The sequence below is a fragment of the Protopterus annectens genome, chromosome 16.part0 (genome assembly GCF_019279795.1).
Source record: "Protopterus annectens isolate FY-2018-M chromosome 16.part0, PAN1.0, whole genome shotgun sequence".
In the NCBI taxonomy this organism is placed as follows: domain Eukaryota; kingdom Metazoa; phylum Chordata; order Ceratodontiformes; family Protopteridae; genus Protopterus; species Protopterus annectens.
The window spans coordinates 759,960,892-759,984,725 of NC_056750.1; the positions used below are offsets into that span (position 1 = coordinate 759,960,892).

Genomic DNA, 23,834 nt, shown 5'->3' on the forward strand with positions numbered 1-23,834 from the left:
TTGCTCTTTTGTATTGAGATAAATATTTGCAAACAGTATATGAATACTTATAAAAATTTGTTAAAAATTTTCATTTTATCCAAAAAGAGACTTAGAATTTATAGTGTATCCTACCATGGCATGATGATATCTTTTAACTTTGTAAAAAAAAAAGTGCCATATTAGGTCACTGTTTCATAAGCAAGTCATTTATCTTTTAAACAAGTCAGTCAAATTCCTCTGCTAGCTCATTTCAACAGTTACAGAAGATTTGCTGTTTCTTTTAAGCAGAAACCACAAACTGCAAGGGCTTACTAGGACAGGAATCTTGTAAAAGTGATTTATAAGACGGAGTCTGTAATACCACATTAGTTATAGGAAAATAAAAAGTAGCAGATTTTAGTTCCTCTCAAGTACCTCTTGTTTTTCAACAAAGACAGCTGTTATTTAACACATAAAAGAGACAGTGATGAGCCCCAGAAACATGATTTGTAAAGTGTCAGGCAGATCAGGTGTAGAAGGTGTGAGACATGCAGTTTAAAAACATATAGGAGGCAAAACATTGAACAGTGGTTCTAATTCTGCATGTTCACAAACTCTGCAGTCAGTTAATGTCAGTCGCTATTTTTGTTACGGTCTCTCAATTAAAAACAGAATTGTTAATTTCCATCCATTTTAGGTAACAGCTCAAAATACTTTGAAAAAAAACATATTTAACTGAGCTCCTTTCTAAATCTAAACATCCATTTCATCCTACAACCTATTTTTTTATTCCCTTGTTAATCACATAAAATTGCAAAACATAAGTGCCCCTTTTCAGGGGCAAGGAGTCGCATCTGCTTAGGTGGTTTGCTTAAAAGAATTTATTGACAGAATCCCTGCAACTCTAATTTGTTGACATCTGCAGCATCAGTAATCAGGCACTAGCAAAACCAAAAAAACTGTGATGGGGAAAGATCCCCTAACCCCCACAATCCCCATACAGAGGGTTTGACCTCCTGTAGCCTAGAATTTTATCATTCTTTACTCCAAGAAGGTTGCAGTGTGTTGCAGACAATGAAATTCATGACTCTGGTGAACCTGGCTAAATCTCTTGTATCTCTATGATTAAGACAACATTTTTTTTCAATTCTATCTGTTGGCAATGCTGAATTTGCACCAAAATGGACATTGATGAGTTAACATGTTTACACAGATGCACATAGCATTTTAGAAGAGACACACAGACATGTGGACTACAGCATGAAGCCAGTTAACAGTTTACAGCTGTAAAATTTCCAAAAATAACACAGGGAACCAATTAGGAAACCTAAACAAATGCACATTTCATAGCTGAGGTGCATCTGATAACAGTGGTGGGTCCATAATGAGTAAGACCACCTACTTCATTCCAAAACAATTTTCATTCAAGGCCAAAAAAACAATATATTAAACTCTTAGTCATCTGCAGAATGGATGTAACTTTGCATAACCTGGCATTATGACTTTCCCAAGCATTAATCTTTTTAAATGTGTGGGGGTGGGGGGGGGGTAACTGTCACAAAACTGGACAAGGATATGGTTAGTTTTAGATGATAATCTAAATCAAGTCTGACATAGTTCCTTAATTATAAGGATGCCTTACAGAATGCTGCATCAAGGTATATAGTGATCAACCAGAAGAGGGAAAGAGGGCAATTTTTTAATGGTGCCACACACAGATTACAGGTTAGTGCATCAGAAATAAAATCTCATTAAGGGCATACACATCCCAGGCAACTTGCAAAAATACTGTCAAAAATATGAAAGTAAGGGGTATACCTTAAAATAATTACACAAGACACATGGTAAAGAAGAAAATGAATGACTTTGTAGTATGAATGGAACAATTATATGCATCAAAGGACAAAAACAGCAAACATATGTTTCATTAAACATATTTATGAAGTGCTTGTGTAAGACTAAGTGCAGAGTTTTTTTTCATTTCTTACCATATGCACTGGCATCGGACCCTTTGGCTTTCTACCCATTATACATTGTTTTGTCTGAATATTCATCCATGTAAGCCTCCCTTAGAATGTGGGTGGGTGCGTGGAGTTATACAGCTGAAAAGGGGGAAGGGTTTGTTTTCATGACACTATGCATATTTCTTCCAACTTCAGAAGGGTGCAACATGCAGATGGTCAAGTTAAAACTCATGTACCTGCACCACATGGAAGCACTGTATTTGCATTACCAGCACTGGTGATATGGAGCACCCAATCAATGCTGATGCCCTGACATCTGCAGAAGGGCTTTGAAACAGCAATAGGACTTTCAACCACCCTTACAAAAAAGAACTCACTTGTGGCTACTCAGTTCTCCTTTTCTTGGTAGCTTACAATATTTTACCATAGTTAAAAACTGATCTTAGTTACCTGCAGCACAGACACCCAGACTGCATCAGCACTGTCATGCTGGTTAGAGTGATGGTAATACTTAGGCTGAAAAGTAAATATATAGGCCAAGACGTAAGGCAAGGGATCCAAAGAGAAGATCTATATCTCAATGACTGAAAATTTGCACTTTCCCAAAATGTTGTTTCCTTCTATGAGATCATGAAAAATGGGATTTAACCTCTCAGAAAGATGAGGGTATCTTGGAATTGCTTAAATTAAGGTATATGTGTAGTAACAGGGCTTGCACTCTACAGACATTCTAGGTTCATAAACCAGGTTGACCTCATTAGTTTTAACTGGCGCACTATCTGAAAAAAATATTCTAGGATGCAGTGGTACTTTAAAAGGGGAAGTAGGCAATTAAAAATAAATATTAAAACACTAATGAACCCAAGTATTGATTTGAATGTAGATATTAACCCAATTAATGTTCTGGCATCGTTACATACATACACACACACACACACACACACACACACACACACACACACACACACACACACACACACACACAGCCACATATACCATCCTGTAGAAAAATATTTTCAGCATTTTTGATGCAAAGTAATAAACAATGTTTAAGTCTTATGTGTTATTTTATTAGTTATACAAGTCATATAAATCCAACTTTAAAAAAAAAGTGATTAGTATGTGGACATATACACTGGTCTCTCTAAGACAGGACTAGTGTGAAAGGTGATGTCTCATGTTAGGGTCAAAGGCTGGGAAAAGTAGATAATCATAAAAGTTGCTTGAGAAGCCAGCTAGAAATTGATTTCATGTATGGAAGCAATGTTTTAAGTTTGCTGAAATCTAGAAATATGTAAGCTAGATACAAAAAAAGTGTCATTAGATGTCAATAAAGCTATAGAAGCTTGCAGGCATTTTATTATGTAAACTTTTCAACTCTGCTACAACTGAGTCCATGCTACGTCCTGACCACAGCTTCAGAGACAGGGTCTCAGGTGTGTTGCATCTCATATGGGTTGTGACTCATGCAGGTATGATGGCTCTATGGATGGGGCATGTTGCTTGCTACAGCTCAAGCACATGTTTATTTATTTTTATTTATTTTACATTTGTTGACCGGGCTAGTCTAGCTGGAGATATTTCCATTTTCAGTAGAGGCCCGGGGAGAAAAGCTCCACATACTTAATAATAATATAGAAAAAACAAAGCAATAAGAGGCAATGCCACATACATTAGGGAGGAATTAACATAACATTGTACAGTAAACCATCGGGATAAAAATGTGGAAGATAACATTTACATAACATTTGTTGGCAGAGTAGTAATGTACAGGAAGAGAGAGAAGTGAGGTTACAGGCTGATAGTAGAATATTAGTCAGGGTTACAGCAAGGGCATAACCATTGAAGTTTTAGGTGATTTTTGAGATTAAGTTTGAAGAGGGGAAAGGAGGAAATAGAGGTTAGGTTGGGTGGCAGCATGTTCCATTGCTTACGAAGACAAGTGATTTTGCCACAAAACAGCTTGTTTTCGGTTGCTGAGGTAAGACTTGAACCAAAGGATAGAATTAGAATCCAGAGAGAGGGATTGTAGGGTATTTATAAGTAGGGAGTGCTTGACCATGTCAAAGGCTTTTGACAGGTCAATGAAAAGTGCAGATGAGAGGTAGTTATTGTTCCGGTTGGTGTTAATAGTATTGGTGAAAGATAGAAGGGCAGTGGTGGTGCTATGAAAGGGTCTAAAGCCATGTTGGCAGCTGGCCAGGATGTTATTTTTAGTTAGGTAGTCTATTAGCTGATGATGGATACATTTCTCCATGATCTTAGCTAAAGGTGAGAGTAGTGCTATGGGCCTATAGTTGGAGTACTCATTAGAGTTGCCTCCTTTATGTAAGGTAATGATGTGGGAGATTTTCCAAAGATTGGGGATAGTGCTTTCAGAAATGGTACGGTTAATGAGAATAGCTATAGGATGAGCAATTGCTCTGGCTGCAAGTTGAAGGTATTCAGCTGGAAGGTTGTCATCAGAGGGTGTACAGGGTTTTAGCTTGTGAATTAGTTTCTGGATAAAGGAGATTGAGATGGGTTTTATCTTGAAAATAGGAAGATTGTCATGTTGGGAATTAGGTAGGTTAGTGTTTGTAGAAGTTAGCTGTGTGGCCAGGGTTTGAATGGTCTCTGTAAAATACGTATTGAAGGCATTGGCAATTTCTAGATTGGTTTTGTTTTCTGACTCTAGGGGTGGAGGGGTACTAGAATGCCCGGGCTGAAGAAGGTTATTAATGGCAGTCCAAAATTTTTGTGGATTCTTCATGTTTAGACAAGGAGTGCACAGAATCCATTGGGAGAGGAGAGAAAGGAATGAGATTTTATACATTATGTTTAGTCCGGGATTAGGACAGAAGTTTATGTTTACAGAGTGGGAGAAATTTACATTTTGGGAGTGGAAGGGTTTTTCTAAGTTTAGGGAGCAGTAAAGAAATTTAGGATTATGGAGAGGGAAGGAAGTTTAAAGGTTAGGTACCAGTCTGGGAATTTAAGATTAAGGAGTGGAAAGTCAGTTTTAAGGTTAGGGAACACTTGAAGAATTTAGACTTAGTGAGGTGGAGGGATGTTTCAGGATAGGTTTTGCTTGGGAAATTTAGGTTTAGGGAGGAAGAGGGAGTTACAGCATCTGGTTAGGGTTAGGGATCAAGGTGGAGTTGTATTCTTAGTCTTAGGGCTCTGCATGGGCTGCTTTATGGGTGGGATAGGTAATTTAGTAGGATAAAATTAGTGGGAGGCAAGCCATTCATGTGTGTTATAAGCAAACAGTATATGAGCACTTAATGTGGACCCAAATATTTCACTACAGCTGCATGAAATATCTGCATTTATAATAAATTTTATTAAAATTCCTTAGTAATAAAGTTAAAATACATAAAAATACATTTCTTGTGTGGATAACTACTTTTAAAATCAAAGGCTGGTTTGGAGACTCTCTTGAAATATTAAGAAGCAGTTTTCCAACAAAACTGAGAAGCAATAACAAACAATTTTGAGTGTTTGTGAACTAAACTGAGAATCAGTTTAAAAATCTGAATATTTGTAAACTTATTTGACAGACAAATAATCAAACCTTTCAGTCATGGATATGATTGAGTGTGTAGAGAATTCACTTTATAGAGTTGTCATGAGCTGTTTATGCATTTTTTTTTTATTCAGAGTCAGAACCTGAGCTGAAAAACCTAACGGTATCAGATATAAAATGGGAGAGCTTTAGTCTTTACTGGACCACAGATGATACCTACCAGAATTTTGTTATTCAGGTCCAAGAGTCTGACAGGCTGGTGGAGCCTCTGGAATTTGTAATATCTGGTGATGTTCGCACTTTTGAGGTTACTGGTTTGAATGCTTCATCCACTTATAATGTCACCTTACAAGGGGTAATTAATGATTATTACACACATCCACTGTTTGCTGAAGCTAGCACAGGTACAATTTTATCATTACTTCAACACAATGAATCTTTTTCTTTGTTTCATTTTTTTGCAAAAGAAAATACAAGTCCATGATGCTTATGGAATGTTCACAGTACAATTACTGTATCTTTTTATTTGCAGAATGCCTCAGTACTGAAATGTTTCTTATGTTTTAAATTTGCTTTTAGTAGGTTTTGACTTTCATAGTGGACTAAGGCTTTTCATCAAAGTAATGTTAACAGTCTTGTAGTTTTAAGGTTTAAAAAGCATTCCTCTTTTATATTTCTTCCAAGTCAGTGGGGTGGCAAGATCTGGTTATCTCGGAAAATAGTTAAGCACACTGCAATAGTCTTTTACTGAATTACATCAGCAAACAAGCCCAGATGTTAGCCTCTGCCCTACAAAAAACATATTTTCTTAAATCATAATTTTCCTCCATCCCCCTAAAGTGGTGCATTTCTATCACTGCACAGTATATATTCCAAAACAAAATACTGTATCTGTAGTTCTAGAATAAACTACTCTATCATGGATTCTGGAATTAAAAGGCAGATGGTGAATACTGGATACAAGTTCCAGATGTACCCCTGAACATCTCTTCCCTAATTCCTAGGAACATGTTGTTCTAGCTCTTTGAACCCCATTTTCTCGAGAAAAATTTCAGTACCATAGGTCAATAATTACTCTCTTAAGCTTGTCTTGAAAATTTTGTGTTGAAGCTGTCTGAGCTGAGATGTATAGCTTGTCTTTTATAGTCATATAAATGATAAAATGTTTAGTTATATAAGTAACTATGCAAGTTACATTTTAAGCAAGGAAAACATGGACAAGTGCTCAGATATTATTTATTGTTTCAAAGGATTTTCAATGTCAGTGGTTAAAGTTTCTGTATCACAACCTCTGAATCTGGGTTCAGTCCTGCCCTCTGCTAATTTTCTTCTTGGAGTCTTCATGTTATCCCCGTGTTTGTGAATTTTTGAGAGACACTTTTTTACTGTCACCTCCAACAAAAAAAGAAAAAGAAAAAAAGGCTTGTTGAACTGACTACACTAAATAGTCTATATATCTGACTTTCTACATCTAGATAAATAGTTGCATAGATAGATATCTGGTCATTGTAATGTATATCACTATCAAAGCTTTAATTTCTGGCATGGGTACATAGTTTATATTTTACTGATCCACAGACAATTTTACATAACACCTCTTTTAGCAGTGCAGTTATGACACAAGTTCTTATGGTTTAAAATTCAGTTTAAAATCCACAATAAAATAAAGACTTACATCAACAGTCAGATCCATTATTTCTCTATTATTACTGCATATATTCTTTAACATGTATGGTGTAACTACACATTTAATTCAATTGCTACAGACGTTCAGAGCAATTATGAATGAAAACTTACAACAAACCTCTTCAAAAAAAACACACACACATGTACCTGCATATAATTATGAGAGTTCTGGTCCAACATAGACTTCTTCTTTAAACTAAATATGGTTTTTTGTCTGGCAAGGTTTGGATCCATGATATTATTTCCTGCCATATGTCATATTTCCAAGTAGTGACATGTAAGTGATGAATAAGCTAGGAGAAGGCAGCCTTGTCATAAAGTAACCTCAGGTGTGGCTGAAACTTCATTGTGTATATATGAACACTTCAATGTAAATTCATGCCAGAGTCTGTCTCACTGTTAGCCAGCAAAACGAAGGAAACCAGAGACCAAAATGTTAACTCAGATTATGTATTACATTATTTTCATGTTAGTTTGACTGCCAAACCTTCAAGATCCTACAAAATGATAGAAGGAAATATTAACTCTGCCAGTTGTTGCAAATTAAATCAATGCCACTACTATTTGATTTTTCTTGCCAGTCTGACTAGTATTTTTACTATTTAAAAGTAAGAGAAACATGTTCAACATTTCTTTAAGAATGTAAGTTATTAAACAGATATGTGAGAATTTTAGGATTTTTTATTAGCTTTGTTTTTCTTTTCAATCCTTCCCATATTACCCTAGGTGTTTATATACAAACCCATACTGCACTAATCCTTGCAAATGGTATTAAGATTACACTGAGATGTTAAGTGCAAAGGAAGGCACTCACAAGCTACCAGAAACATTCTACAGAAGTAGTCAGTTTATTTACAAAATGATTAATAAAGGCCATTACTTATTTGCAGTAAGTAGAATTTGCTACAAGGATTTTCAGCCCTGACCTAGAGCAAAGCATGGCTGTGGTACAAAATACATATTTTGTGAATACAGTCAGCTTCTGTAACATTGAATAATTACACAGAAAAATGAAATGATATAAATAAAATGACATATTAGGGTGAAAAAGCAAGGTGTTCTTTGTGAGGTACTGATGCAATCATAAGTCATAGGTGGTAGGTATGGTATTACTACCTTTTGACCACCTTTTGCTAACAATTGTGAGGAAATCTAGAAGACCATCTACAAGGAAATTTTACCTGTCTAAATGGAAATGATCCCCCTCTGGTTCCAGCACACAGAGTAGTCAGAGGTAGCTTTGGTTCTCCAGCATTTATCTAGGCTGTTCTCTTAAGATTTAGCCTTCACCTCTCTGAAGAGCCATCAATCCTATATAATCACATCATGCTTGTTTGTTCATCCTTCACTGGCAACTGGCCCTATAATGAAGTAATTGCAGAACTTCACCTAAGGAATCCAAGAATGACAGTGAACCCGAATTATGGTATCTATTCTGTATTAGAAAAACTGCCATACCACCTTTTGAAACAGTTGATTCTGCTCTTCTGAAATTCTTTACCTGAAAAACAGTGTTGTTATATTTTGTACTATGAAGTTCTCCCAACTATAAGCCCTTATGCAGGGAACCTTTCTTACCACTCTACAAAGACAAGTTGACTCTGTGCACTACCTAACCCCTCTTTTATGCCAAAAGCTATTACAGAAGGAAATCTGAACTGGACCTTTCAACTTCCATTTTTCTTCCATAATCCACAAAATAAGGGAGACAGAATTCTACACTACCTGGATGCACACAGACAATTGATCAGTTGACATACTACCTACTGACATGACCAGTTATAACTGGATTTGACCTTTCTGCATAGCCGGCCTTAGGCATAGGCCAACTAGGCGGGTGCCTAGGGCGCCACTCTAGAAGGGGCACTTTTCCAGTACATGTTTGGTGTAGGTAGACCAGGATGGGGCACCGGGTGGTGTGATGGGGGTGCTGTGGAGCCCTTTTGCGTAGGGCACCAGTTGACCTAAGGCCATTCCTGCCTTTCTGCACTACATGTAGCTGCAAGATACACGTAGAAATGCAATGGTTTAAAGTGTGGCCTTTTTTAAGGAATTCAAAAAAGAAAAAAATGAAAACAGAAAGAGTCTCTATAGGAAAAAGACAATTGCAGGGATATTGGTCTTAATCAGATAATATGCAAATATAGAGTTCAAGAGCTGAAAAAGTATGGCACAGGGGGTTGTAAGATATGCAGTGAAGAATTATATCTGTGTGTGGGGGGGGGGGGGGTAACCAAAACAATCTTCTTTATCTCATTTTAATATTCAAAGAATTGTGGAATGAATGTGGTTAATGTACGGTATTTCTTATATGGAGTAAAGACTGAAGAAATACCTACTGAATGGGTAAGATCTGCTGCGTATTTAAGCAGGGCATAGATAAGATTACTTGGGCTAACCAGTAATGATTCACCAACAAAGTCTAGTAATCGATATTTCAGTCCCCTTGGATCAGTCACCACAATGGTCAGATTTTAGGATAACGCTTATTACAAGCAAATTGCGGTGTCACAAACCCTTTCTTCCACCTTTTGATTTGGTCTGTTCTGAGAACAGAGAAGCTTATTTTAATGTTCCTGTTTGCAGAATTCAAAATATAATTACTGAAGTTAAAATCCTCATGAAGGCAGTCCAGTTTAAAACTCTAATAATTTTGGCAATTTGATTTCAAGTGGAACTACTTCTCTCTTTTGTCTCAAGACAGGTCACAGTATAGGTCACATCCCTTTCTACATTACAGTACCTTACCAGAATGTTTATTTTTTTTTTCTCCCAGTGTAGCATACTCCAAGGAGAATGGAACCAGTCCTTTCATTTATTCATTCTATAGCACCTACTTTATACATTCCAGGATATAGGGAAACCCAGGTCCTATCTCATCAAGAAACTCAGTTAAAGCAGAGACCTAGTCATAATCACAACTTTATCACAAGAAACAAACACATACATACAGGCAGGCAGGCAGACAGACAGACACACACACACACAGACACACTCACACACACACATATACACACACACAAATTCTGAAGCATTTCTAATTCACCTCAGAGTAAGTCTTTGATATGTGTAATGAAGCCAGTAAAACAATTGAATAGCTGCCTAGAGACGGAAAGTATATGCAGACTCCACGGAGAAAGCACCCCAGCTTGGAAATTATCTGGAGAACCAAGGACTGTGAGACCGGCACTTTAACTACTGTCATACTCAGACTTTCACTCATGGTGAACTTATACGGCTAAATAACCTGACTCTTTTGTAGTGCATTTTCTTAAATCACTAACAGAAACATGGTTCCATTAAAAACAACCATATTTGAGACTCTTTTAGACTACATCACTTGTGCTTTTATATTTTTTGGACTGATATTACTATAATTCTGGTTTAATGGAATATTAGAGGCCTTTCCCTTTTTTTTAAGTTGTAAACCCTGAGCAGTTGTCCATGGCCAGTTTAAAAATGATTGATGCATGAAAGCCTAAGAAGCAAAATGAAAAAAGTATTCACATTACTACGTAAATAGCTCCAGCCTGCATATTAAATGTATACCATGTTATATCATCTTAGTTTGCCATTTATTTCAGTTTGATTTCTGTTACTTAGAGTAATTTTATAATCTATTTGCAAAAGCCACACCAAGTTTCTTGGTATACATATTTGCTTGCATATTTTTTATTGTATTTTATAATGACATATACAACACGTTTAATAAGAAATTCCCTAAACAAATGTAACTCCTGCTTCTCATGTGAAATTGCTGCTGTAACATTTCACTTGAGTGCATTTGCCATTATTCTTTTGAGCTATTGCCAGCTCTGAGCTGTTAATGGGCAAACAATTTTTGGTTCTGGAAAGTGCATATGTATTCAACATAGCATATAGTTCTGATCCAGAATTTAAGGGATAAGGACATTATAAAATATACCAGCTTTGTTGGTTTATCCATATTATAAAATTGCCATTTGTAATTGTTGAATGGAACATCTTTCTAAAGAATCAATACGATTCAATGGAAATAATATACATGTGAGACATTGTAAAATGGAATTATATTCTTCTTTTCTGTTTTTTTTTTTTAATTTGCCATCATTTGTGGTGGATTGAGGTTTTATTTAACTCTAAATCCCTGCACCTACCCAGTTAGTGAGGAGGACATGTTATGGGGCAGGAGCAGGGCTGCTACTTGCTTTAACAAATCATGTTATGAACAGGCAACTCAAGTATGTTTTTCCAGCCTCTACTGAGGAAATGTTAACCCAGGAACACCCTAAAATGTGTGACCCACAGCTTCTCTCGAAAAGAGGCAAGCAGGCTATGTGTTGTCACTTGTCCCTTTCTCTGTGCCAACTCTCATAGTTGTCCAAGCCATTTAAGGAACCTGGGTCACATGGGTAATAGCAATGGAATTTTTCCTCTATCCCATTAGAGCTGACATGATTTTTTTTCTGCTTGTGCCTAATCTTGCAAATCAAATATTTAAAATATTTGGCACAAAAGAGCAAAGTGCCTCACAACGTGCTGATAAATTTATAGCAGCTCACATTGATCCATTTGAGCTGTCTGGCTGCTGCATTTAAAATATCTGTATTATTTTCGTTGAACGTGTTGCGTGTAATTTGCTATAAATAAGAAACATACACTTATAAAACAGCTTATCCCTTAATGGGAAGAAAATATGCAAGATTACAGTTTCACCTGTTTTGTAAGGTATAGCCAACTGACTTTAATCACTGATTGCATTAAATATTTAAAATATTTATGTCTGAATTTCCATGCATCAGAAACGAAAGCTGTTTTCTTTAAGAATTATTTCTTTTTTTTCTTTAGCTGAAGAAGGAGAAATTGATACTCTAGTTGTTTCAGACATTACGTCGGAAAGCTTCAATCTGTCATGGACAGCTACAGAGGGATACTTTGAAAACTTTATTTTAGAAATTATTGATTCCAACAGGTTACTGGAGCCTGTGGAATACAACATTTCTGGTAGTTTCAATTCTTTTCATATCTCAGGGCTCTTGCCTAGCACTGATTACATTGCCTACCTCCATGGAGTAACACATGGGAATCGTCACCCGGCTGTTAGCACTGTTGCCACAACAGGTACAGTTTATACACTGTATAGGCTTTCTTCATATTTTAGTTTTTCAATCAAATAAATATTTTCTGCATTTATGCAATGTATTTGCTGAAGTGTCTGTTAACACTGTGTTTCCAGTTTCATAAAAACAACACAATTAGCTGTTTGTAAAACAAAAATCTGAATAGGGCTTCAGAATCCTAAAGCTTAATTTCTGTGTTCTGGAAGTTCTAACTTCCTGTCCCTTTATTGGCTGCTATTTATGCCAGATCCTCTAACCACAGTATGAATATTGTGTATTTCTTAACAAAAGATGTGTTTTGATATTTAATGAAGTTATTATAATTTATGCATTTCTTATAGACTCTATATCTGTCAGTGTATATCAGACTAGGTTGTGTGAGACTGTGGCGTGACACAACAAATATTTGTCTATATGTTAGGCAACATGTTGTGATAAGTTTTGAGTCTCAGAAATGTTTGATTTTATACTATTTCTGGGATAGAAACAAATGCAAAACTGTTCAGTTAGAAGTTTAAATAAATGTCCAGTCCTTCTCTCACAACATTTGGTATTTTCCAGTATACGCTTTGGGTCATATGAAGTACAAACACCCAGACTTTCTGTTTCATATTTCATATTGTTCAGCTCCATAGTCTTGTATTATAAAAATCTATAAATCTTTATTACATATTCAAAGCCTGATGCAAGGCACACAAATGGCTGCTATGTACATTTACTTATTCTAGTCTTCAAATGGTTACACTGTACATTAACCTGTCCTTACTTAGTATTCTGATATGTGGATGCTGTGTCATGGCCATGAATGGTTACACTGTACATTTACCTATCTTACGTACTTAGTATTGTTATATGTGTGCGTGTTTAATTGTTGTTGTATACATTGCTGCATATCTAAAGGTAATCTACATAATGTTAGCTGTCATGCTACAGATACTTTCTATGACACATCTGCATTTTGGTTCTAAAGATGTTGCTTAGGTCTCTGTGGTTCTGATCACTGAGACAGAGTGGACAGATCTCAGAAAAATTGGGAAACAAAAGGCCCATAACAAGACTGGAAAGGAACTAGTGAAAAACACAACATTGCAGTATGCAGATGTTCCTTTCGGGGTGGGTGGGGTGCAGGTAACAAGAAGGAAACATACCACATTGTGCTTGCCCCATCCCTCTCCATATTCCAGCAGGCTCAGATCACTGATAATTAGAGGGAACCCCTTCTCTAGTGAACACTTGTGAAACCATGGAGGAGAGTTATTACTATCAGAGTGTCATTCAAAGCATGACCTAATACACACATGTAGAAAATAGTGCCCTAAAACTTCATTGCTTTGGGGGACCATATCTGAGGCTAGGATTACAACTGGAATAGGTATGTCCTAAATTCTACTTCTGTTCTCTATTGTTTCCCCTTATGTGGCTGCTTGCCATAATGCCTGCTACAGGGGTGTTATGTTGCTATCTGTGGCTGCTACCTGCCAATCTGACCTAACATTCTAACATGTGGGACATACTGTATAATACTTGTGCATGCCCATATTGTCACTAGCATTACTTAGAATACTTGGGCCTCACCTTGAAACAGTCATGACTGCTGGGCAGTCAATGCTTCCTGCAACCACCACCCTAAATCCACAGGAACAGCCACAATCTGGCTGGTGAAAAGGATATCTTAACTCACTCAACCACTTCATATAAAACAGGTCTGACCACTACCCTCAATGTGCAGACTTAATAACATCACAGCTGAAGTCCATACATTCATTACACATCTGAGTTTAGCACAGCTAATTGCTGTTTCCACAGAAATGAAAACAAAATATAAAACCAGGCAGTGTTATACACAACTTTCTCATAGGCACACTAGCAGACCAAAGTTATTCATTCTAAAATAAGTCAGGTCAATGAAATTCAAAGCACTAGATATTTATAACAAGCAAAATTAATAATTGTTAAGTGCATCATATGTAATGCAATCAAACTTTATTTTAAAGAGAGATCTTTTCAAAACACAGTTACATTATTAATTACTTGCTTAATATTTCTATTAATATTCTAAAACATGTGGGAAATTAGTTATTACCATACAGAAATATGAAAGTTATTAAATTATAATAAACTAAATCCCAGACTATAAAGTAATGTGGCAGTGTTGTCATAACTAATTGGTATTCTGAAAGCTATTCATAACTAACTGGTATTCTGAAAGCTATATCTTGCATATTTTGAGATACAGATCAAAGAAATTGTTGTGTCACACCACAGTAATGTCCGTAGAGGATTAAAAATGTATTGCCCTTCTAGCAATCCCAGTTGGCTATAATATTCCCTCACAAAAAGAAGAAGGGACATCAGACATCCTAGGGTGATAATATTTCATATCTTGATTTGAATATGAAAATTATACAACAGATAGACAAGATGTCCATGGCTCTTAGTTTATAGTATTACACAATAACCTTTTGAGACTTATCATCTGAAATACAAGTCACTCTTTAAATTCATAAGCCCTTAAAATCCATATCATAATTTTAAACTGTATGCAGAATAAAAGTAATATATTAATTTGATGCAGGTAGTGCTGAAAAGTTATTGATTGGGATGTAGATAAAGAAAAAGAAATCTGCTTAATTGTTCACATGACATTTTGTGTGTGTGTGTGTGTGTGTGTGTGTGTGTGTGTGTGTGCACGTGTGAGTGTGTATGTATGACATGGTGGGAGGACTCTATTCTTAGCCATCAGACTGAGGAAAATGATATATAAGGTGTCCAACTTGATACCAGGGCTAAGAGGGAGAAGGGAGAATCTACTGGATTATGCTGATAACAGTAGTGGGTGAAAACCTGGATGCCTTTGTCTATACATAGATGAGCTGCATGAGAATTTGAGCAGTGCAGGACAGAAGTTGCAGAATAAGGGAGATGCTTTTAATGAGTATAGCACACAAGACGACATTCTTGATGATCTTGTCCACGACACGCATGGGAAAAGAATACTAAACATAATGGATTTCAACAAGTGCTTTTCTTCATGTTTTTACTCGTTATTATCTGAAGAAGCCATGAAGCAGCTGTATCTTCAGGTGTGACCTTGGAGTTATACTGAAAAGTGGGAAGACACATAGATGTTTGCCAAATAAAATACAGAAAGCTTTAGGCTGAATGTTCTTAGCAGATCCTGGTTTTACGTGTATGAGCTATACTGCCAAATTGGATCAGATGGCTTTGGATTCTGTGTATAAGAATCCACTCTGAAGGCCGCAGTCTTGTAGTGGTGGACTAGTACGCATGTGCCTGGTTGTGGAGGTGAGAGTGCAAACGATGCATTTAAGCTTTTCACTTAAAAGAATTTAAATATAATAAGGGGAAAGCATACAAAACCATTTGGAGATTGTATTGTGAAGGGAACAGATCACGAGTAACAAACTCTGATATTAGGAACAGAAACTGCAGGGGATCAGTGGTAAATGAGTACATGGATAAAACAAAAATTGGCTGATAGTAAAGAAAAAACAGACATCAATGAATACTAGCATTCACAATGAAGGCAAGAAAAAACTGCTGTTGACTTTGTATGCAGAAAGAAATACTACACAGAAGACCATGGCTGGGATTAATTATGCAGGTTATGTCAGATAGTTGATAAAACAGAGGGATAGTCTTCTGTATAGCAGAAAAGGTCAAAGTAACAGAACAAATCAAGCAACAAGGAAGGGTCATTGCAAGCTAACTTCTAAACAAGAGGCACATGTCTGACGCTTCTTTCAAGAGAAATAAAAACGCAAATGTTAGCATTGGATGGTAAAGAAAAGAAAGTCGTCATTAATGGGTGAATAAAATATCCAAAATGTTCACCTAATCCCTCTGCAGTTCCACCAAAGAATACATTCTCATTTTATGCTCTCCTCATAAAAAAGCAGTGTTTGACTTGGTGTTCACAAGTCAAGGCTCTAAGATCAGGAAGATGATAGATATTTGGGAACAAATGGGTTATCAGAAAGTGTACAGCACCATCCACTATAAATATGAGCCAATCAAAACTGATGACTGGGGAGTTATGATGTCAGGCTGGACAAACAAATAGACCTTCATATAAGATCTAGAAAAAGGGGTCAGTGGTGGTAGGGTATATTAAGATGGGGACATCTTATAAGCGCCAATCTTTTGTATGCAACATGTATGCAAATCAGAAAATAATTTGACTTGTTTCCAATGCAGTAAGTTTAGTAACTTAGTGGCATCTAACTAAGGACTTATGTTGTCTGAAAGCTATTGAAGCAATATTAGAAAATCTGTGTTGGATCCTAAATAACTTGTTTCACTGTTCTCTGACAGTCAACCAGAAATGTATTGTTTTGGAATTCCCATTTTTTTTTAAAGAAATAACAAACTTTTAACAAAACAGAGAGGAGAAGGGATTTCTAAACAGGATTCTAAGAAACCAGGGATATGAAATGAAAACATCTTCTTAGTATTCATGAATGAGAAGAGGAGAAATTTACTATACTTATGCACAAAAATAAGGATGTTGACCTCAGTCACAATACAGAAAAAAGAATCTTAAAATAAGTCAAAAAGAAAAGATATACTTGAGAATTGGACACACTTCCATTCATTCTCAGATTCTCAGAACAGAGGATAAAATGTGGAAATATCACTAATCAACCATCTGTGTGAGTCACATGATAAGAACGGTCTATATTATTTCAGTGAATCCTTAAAACAGTTAACAATGTTTAATCGACCCAATAAAGTAGAAATCCCTAAATTCTGAACATACAGAACAGCAGATGTTAAGTTGTCTATCTCGCCTTCATTCTTGCTGGATGGGTTCGGTGCCGACCTCGGCTCCGACTCGGCCACTCTCAAAGCTCGAGAGATGGTTCCACCGGCTCGAGGCTCCCCTTATATCCCACAATGCTAGGCGGTATTACCCCAGATCTCGTTTGCCGCTACAGCGATCGAGGTGTTTGGTTTCTACCGGCTTCAGGTCAGTTATTATAGAGTAATCTATAGTCTATTTAAACCCCTTTAATTTAACCTATTATAGTTATTTCCCTTAAATTAGTGGATTTAGACCCTTTTCCTTCTGTTTATCCACCCTTTTTTTCCACAAAGAACTTATAAGTTCTTCCCTCAGGCCTTCGGGCCCTTCCTTCCCCTTAGTGGAGTGTATGTGTTTTTTGTTAGGGATCTAAAAAAACTTGTGTAAAGTGTATTTTTTTTTAGTTAAACTTGTGTAAAGTGTAATCGGTGTGTTTGAGTGTGTGTGTGGTTACACTTTCCTTAACAATGTCTAAGGACTCAAAGGTCTTAGGCTTCAAGAAGTGTGACTCGTGCTGTCAGAAAATGTCTCTGACAGACGGTCACACTTCTTGTGTGTACTGCCTGGGACCTTTACACCTGCAGGACTCTTGTGCTGTATGCCATGGCTTCAGCCCTAGAGTCCTGCAGGAAAGAAAAAATAAACTCATTTTAAGAGGTTTGCTTAAGCCTGAGGGTTCCCTTACTGCTACTTCGGGCAAACCCTCTAAGGCTTCTAGGTCCTCGACTCCAGCTTCTGAGTCGAGGCCTAAGGCTTCGAAACCTCCTGCTGCATCAGCTCCGGCTGGAGCCGATGAGTCTCAGACTGCAGCTTCTGTGGTTCCCTCGGCTCCGGCTGGAGCCGAGGCATTAGAAATTCCTGTGTCGGCTCCGATCAGACCATCGGAGCCGACATCTACAAAGAGGTCTAGGTCACCATCCCTTGGCTCCGTTCATTTGGCTCCAGCGTCTCCCTTGCTGTCTGAACGGAGCCATAGGTCTCACTCCTCTAGGTCATCGAGGCTTTCGGATCATGACCTTCAGAGGGTAGTGAGTCGACTTCTTAAGTCCGAAGCACTGGCCCATATGCTTCAGAGCCCGACTCATCAGTCGAGGCTTGACCCTGTCCCTCAAAATGTTCCTCCTCCGACTCCTTTGAGCTCGGAGCCGGGGCGTTTCGGAACCGAGACTGTGGTAGCGTCGGAGCCGATACAATTGTCTTCGGCTCCGTCGTCGGCTCCGATTTCTTCCTTGGAAGAATCTCGGCGCCGGACTTCCCTCGTCGGCTCCGAGGGGGTGAGTGGCATCGGACCCTTGTCCGACCCCGCTCTCTCTCTCGGTGCCTCGGCGCTGGTGAGTTCAGCTCCGACATCGGCCTCGGAGCCATCACTGTCGGTGCCGAGGGGGGTTCTCAGCACCGGGCGGGGACCTCTGGCTCTGCCTGACAGGGGTGCGTTCGAGGTCATGCGGAGTGTGTTGGAACCTGGTTCAACTCTACAGTCGGCTCCGTCCGCCCCTCCCTCTTCGGTGCCTCAGGTTATGTCTACTCACTCCCTCATCCCAGACCGCAGAGAGCCAGCTCCTCAAGAATCCCCTGTGGGATCTCATCCTCTTCGAGGCCTCTCCTGAATAGGCAGGGGAGCCCCCTAGGAAGAGAAAGTGTAAGAGGAAGCACATAGACTCACCTGAGTCTGTCACCACTGACACAGATTTAGAGGATTCCGAGGGTTCCCCCCATTCCCCTTCTGAAGATGTCTCCTTTGCAGACATTCTAGAAATCCTGAAACAGAGGGGAAATTGGCCAGCCCTTAACCCTTCGGAGGATGAATCTGTGTATCTTGAGGCATTTGGCTCTCGCCCTTCCACCTCCTGGGTGTCCCCCCCCTTTGACCCCCTCATGCAGGTGGTAGCAAAAAAGGCTTGGACGGCTCCTGACTCAGTGGACCCCACCCCCAGGAGACCTTCGAAGTTTATCACAGCACCAGCAGATAAACAATTTCTGACCAAGGGAGTTTCTGTGGATGCTATGGTGGTAGCTGCTGCCACTAAGAAGGAACTAGCTGATCCTTCGGTGCCTGTCCATCCTCCTAACAAGGAATCTAGGTCTATGGACAGGTATGGGAAGCGGATGTTTTCGTCAGCGACGTTTGCTATGCGTTCGCTGAACTACCTATGCCATTTCACTCGTCTTCAAAGAGATTTGATCAAGGAAGCGAGTGACATGTTGAAGGATCCTACAGCTGCGGGTTTTCAGGACAGGATGAACACTCAGCTGGCTACCCTAAATTCTATAGCTAACTCCTCCATGCGCCTCCTTTCATATGCGGCTGATGGAGCGAGCAGAGCCGCAGGGACAGGTGTGGCCTTACGCCGGCATGCCTGGATGCGGCTATGCAATTTTGCGGACCCCTTTAAAACGTCTTTCACTAATTCCCCGTTTGATGGATCAGCTCTCTTTGGTCCTCAAGTGAAAGAAACCCTGACGAGGTGCGAGACGGATGACAAAACTCTTTCTGCCGTCGGAGTCCGTTTTTCTACTCCTTCTAGACCTTACCCCAAAGGCCAGAAAAGTGGGAAAATGTGGTTCCGCAAACAATCTCAAGGGACTTTGCCTGCCGCACAGAGTCGGTTCCCCTCCAGAGGCAGAGGAGGGAACAATAATGGTAGACGTCGCCCTAGAGGCAGGGGGGGTCCGCAGAACCAGGGCAATCGAGAAACCTTTTCCGATAAGCCCTTTCAGCATCCCTGAGGTGTTGCCCAACTGTCCACCTTCGGAGGCAGTCGGGGGAAGATTGTCACTGTACCCAGAAGCCTGGCGATCCCTAACTCAAGACAAGTGGGTACAGTCCATCATTTCCGAAGGCTATTCCATTCCGTTCTTTCGTATTCCAAATCAATCAAAAAAATCCCTTCCAGATGTTCCACCCGCTCAAAGGGATCAAGCAGCGTTGGAAATTTCAAAGTTGCTTGCAAAAAGAGCTATTCAGCCAGTGCCAGCAGACCAGCAAGGATCCGGAATCTACTCCAAATTCTTTTTGGTTCCAAAGAAAACAGGGGACTGGAGACCCATTTTGGATCTCAGTATCTTGAACAAGTCGGTCAAGAAAACAAGATTTCGGATGGTCACGCTACAATCCATCCTACCCCTTTTGGGAAAGGAAAACTGGATGTGCTCTATAGACCTCCAGGATGCGTACTATCATATAAAAATGAACAGACGCTCCAGGAGATTTCTCCGCTTCCGGCTGGGAACCAGTCATTTTCAATTCAGAGCCCTGCCCTTTGGTCTCACCACTGCCCCCCGGGTGTTTACCAAATGCATGGCAGTGGTAGCTTCTCACCTGAGACGTCAAGGATTCCAGGTGTTTCCATATTTGGACGACTGGCTCCTCACAGCTCCTACCAAGCATCTTCTTCTAATGGCCAGAGACTACACCTTTCGCATTTGTCAAAAGTTAGGTATCTCAATAAATTGTGAAAAGTCTGTTTTGTCGCCTTGTCATGCTATTACCTTCATAGGCGCAAATCTAGACACAGTCAACATGTCTGCGAGGCTCACAGATCAAAGAATAGCAGACATACGCAAAATGGTCTCCCTTCTCTTCCACAGCAACAGAGTCAAAGTCAGGTTAGTTCTCAAAGTACTAGGGATTATGGCGGCTGCTATCCCTCTACTTCTATTAGCCAGATTTCACATGAGAATCCTTCAATGGATGCTCTTTACACAATGGTCATACCAACATCTTCCGATGTCCCACACCATTGTGATTACGCAAGCATGCAAGAATCATCTTCTTTGGTGGATTTCTTCCCCCCAGCTCTTCCTAGGAAGACCCTTTGTTCTTCCCCCTCCGGTTGCTACTCTGACAATGGACGCTTCCCTGATTGGGTGGGGGGGGGCATTATCAGGGCAGAACAGTCCAGGGCATTTGGCAACCAGTCGAACGCCACTTGCATATAAATGTTCTAGAGATGAGAGCAGTGCTTCTAGCATTGCAAGCCCTTCAAGACTCTCTTCCCTTGGGAACGATAGCAATTCAGACGGACAATATGTCTGTAGTGTGGTATATCAACAAACAAGGCAGAACCAGGTCCTATCCCCTATGTCGAGAAGCACTCAGACTGTGGCAATGGGCGGTTTCTTCTCAGCGGTTTCTGATAGCAACGCACATCCCCGGGAAGTCCAATCTGATCGCGGACAAGTTGAGCAGAGCTATCCTCATGCCTCACGAGTGGTCTCTGAAAGATTCTATTCTGGAGAAAATTTTTCTCAAGTGGGGTCAGCCTTGCTGCGACCTTTTTGCTACTCCCCAAAACAGCAAGTGCAGAGATTATTTCACCCTATTCCCGTTACCAGGCCAGCCCAGCAGAGACGCTCTAGTCCAAGTTTGGCCCCGGGGACTTCTGTATGCATTTCCTCCCTTTCCACTAATCTCTCAAGTGATACAGAAAGCTATCGCTCAGAAGGCCTCATTGATCCTCATTGCTCCTTACTGGCCTCAACAGGTTTGGTTCCCCTTTCTACATCAATTTCTGTTGGAGCAACCTTGGCATCTGGACCTAGTTCCAGAACTTTTGATCCATCAATCGGGTCAGTTACATCGCTCCCTCCCCTCTCTGAACCTCACTGCTTGGTTCCTCCAATTCCAACCTTAGCCAGGCTTCCTCAAATATCTCACTCTGTTCGAGATATTTTGATAGCTTCCCATAAATCTTCCACTCGGAAGATTTATCTTAGTAAGTGGAAACGTTTCGCCTATTGGGCTCAAGGAAGGGACATAGATCCTTTCACTGCTTCCATCCAAATAGTCCTTGATTTTCTAGCTGAACTCTTCCATGCAGGTTCATCTCCTTCTACTCTTAAAGTTCAATTGGCAGCTATTTCTAACTTTCATGTGGGCATTTCAGATTCTGCCATCATGTCTCACAAGCTTTGCAAAGCTTTTTTGAAAGGAGTTTTTCTTCTCAGACCTCCTATAAGAAATCCTCCTCCTTCTTGGGACCTTAATTTAGTTCTCACATCTTTGATTCTCCCCCCTTTCGAACCTGCAGCTTCCTGTTCATTGAAATTGTTATCCTGGAAGACTCTCTTTCTGGTAGCCATTACTTCAGCTAGAAGGGTCTCAGAACTTCATGCACTTAGCAGTCGACCACCTTATCTATTGTTTCATAAAGATAGGGTGTCCTTACGAACCAATCCATCCTTTTTACCTAAAGTAGCCTCCGCATCTAACCTGAATCAAAGCATTGACCTCCCTGTGTTTTTTCCTAACTATTCTAACAGGTCTGAACAAAAATTGCATTGGCTAGATGTTCATCGTCAGTTAAGGTATTATTTGGATAGAACCAAACAGATCAGGAAAACTGACCAGTTGTTTGTCTCTTATGCAGAAGGCAGAAAGGGACTTTCAGTTTCGAAGGTATCACTCTCCAGATGGCTAACATCTCTGATTTCCCTTGCTTATGAAATTAGACACCAAAAGCTGCCTAACAAACCTAAGGCCCACTCCACCAGAGCTTTGGCTACTTCTATAGCCTTCCAAGACAGGCTGCCTATTGACACCATTTGTGCAGCGGCTACTTGGGCTACTCCTCACACTTTCATTTCTCATTATAAGTTGGATTTAGCTTCTAGACATAGAGCTAACTTTGGTTCCACTGTTCTCAAGAGTCTGTTCCGATAGGCCACCCGGGACAAGGTGCTAGGGACGCAGTCCCATCCAGCAAGAATGAAGGCGAGATAGACAACTTAACATATAGAAGTTATGTTCTTACCATAACGTTCCATGTTAGTTGTCTTCTTCGCCTTCTTTCTTGAGGCACACCCTCCTTCCCCCTAGCCTGGACAGACCTAGAGGAGTTTGATTGTGACCTCTCTTTCTACCACCTCTATTGTATATAGGTATATGCTATACTGTGCATATATTCCTTCATCAGGTTTTCAGGTCACCTTCTTCCCTTCCTTTTATAGAGGTGTTTTTTTTTCCCTTTTCCAGTGGTTCTGGAGTTATTTTTGGCTGGGCATAGCTTACAAACGAGATCTGAGGTAATACCGCCTAGCATTGTGGGATATAAGGGGAGCCTCGAGCCGGTGGAACCAACTCTCGAGCTTTTAGAGTGGCCGAGTCGGAGCCGTGGTCGGCTCCGAACCCATCCAGCAAGAAAGAAGGCGAGAAGAAGACAACTAACATGGAACGTTATGGTAAGAACATAACTTCTATTTTTTTCCCAGGGAAAAAAAAATCACTGAGCTGTGTTTGGGACTTTGCCATTTCCACTGTAGTGCGAAACTAGAGTTGGTATATTTAAGTAGGGGGAGTGTGAGGCAGTGAAGTCCCCCACTTTATTTTGTGTTTTGATTTTTTTTTTTTTTTTTTTAACGGATCAGCGATTTTTTTCCCTGGGGAAAAAAAAATCACTGTTCCGTGTGTTCGAGATTTAGGGATTTCGATTTTATTGGCTCAATTAAACAGCATTTACTATTTTAGCGCTCGCTGAAATAATGCAGACCCAATGACAATGACATTTTTGAAGACTGGAAGAATCCTAATGTGGTTCCTTTTTCAAGAATGGGTGTTAAACAAACTGAAAATCACTGCCTATCAGTTTGATCCCTATCATAAAAAATATGATTAAATCAATACTGGAGGAAATAATTTTAGCCTGTTTAGATCCCAGCAGATCACACAACTCAAAACATCATGGATTAGTGAGTGAACTGTCATGGTAGGTAACCTAATGGAGTTCTTTTGGTAAACACAATATCAAAACATGGCCATTGTGAGATACTGAACAACAATCTGGGAAACGGAG

At 39.5% G+C, this 23,834-nt stretch overlaps 1 protein-coding gene across 8 annotated transcripts in view; it reads left to right on the top strand.

Moving 5' to 3' along the window:
- Window positions 1–23,834, top strand: part of TNC (tenascin C) — a 223,528-nt gene that overhangs the window by 147,986 nt on the left and 51,708 nt on the right. For 3 of the 8 annotated variants that reach the window (XM_044058609.1, XM_044058610.1, XM_044058611.1), the window contains exons 12-13: window positions 5,568–5,837; window positions 11,947–12,219. The exons of 3 other annotated variants lie outside the window; for them this stretch is intronic. In XM_044058609.1, coding sequence (XP_043914544.1) covers window positions 5,568–5,837; window positions 11,947–12,219 — 543 coding nt within the window. The remainder of the gene's footprint in view (window positions 1–5,567; window positions 5,838–11,946; window positions 12,220–23,834) is intronic. 2 more of the 8 variants (XM_044058612.1, XM_044058613.1) reach the window with 1 other exon arrangement.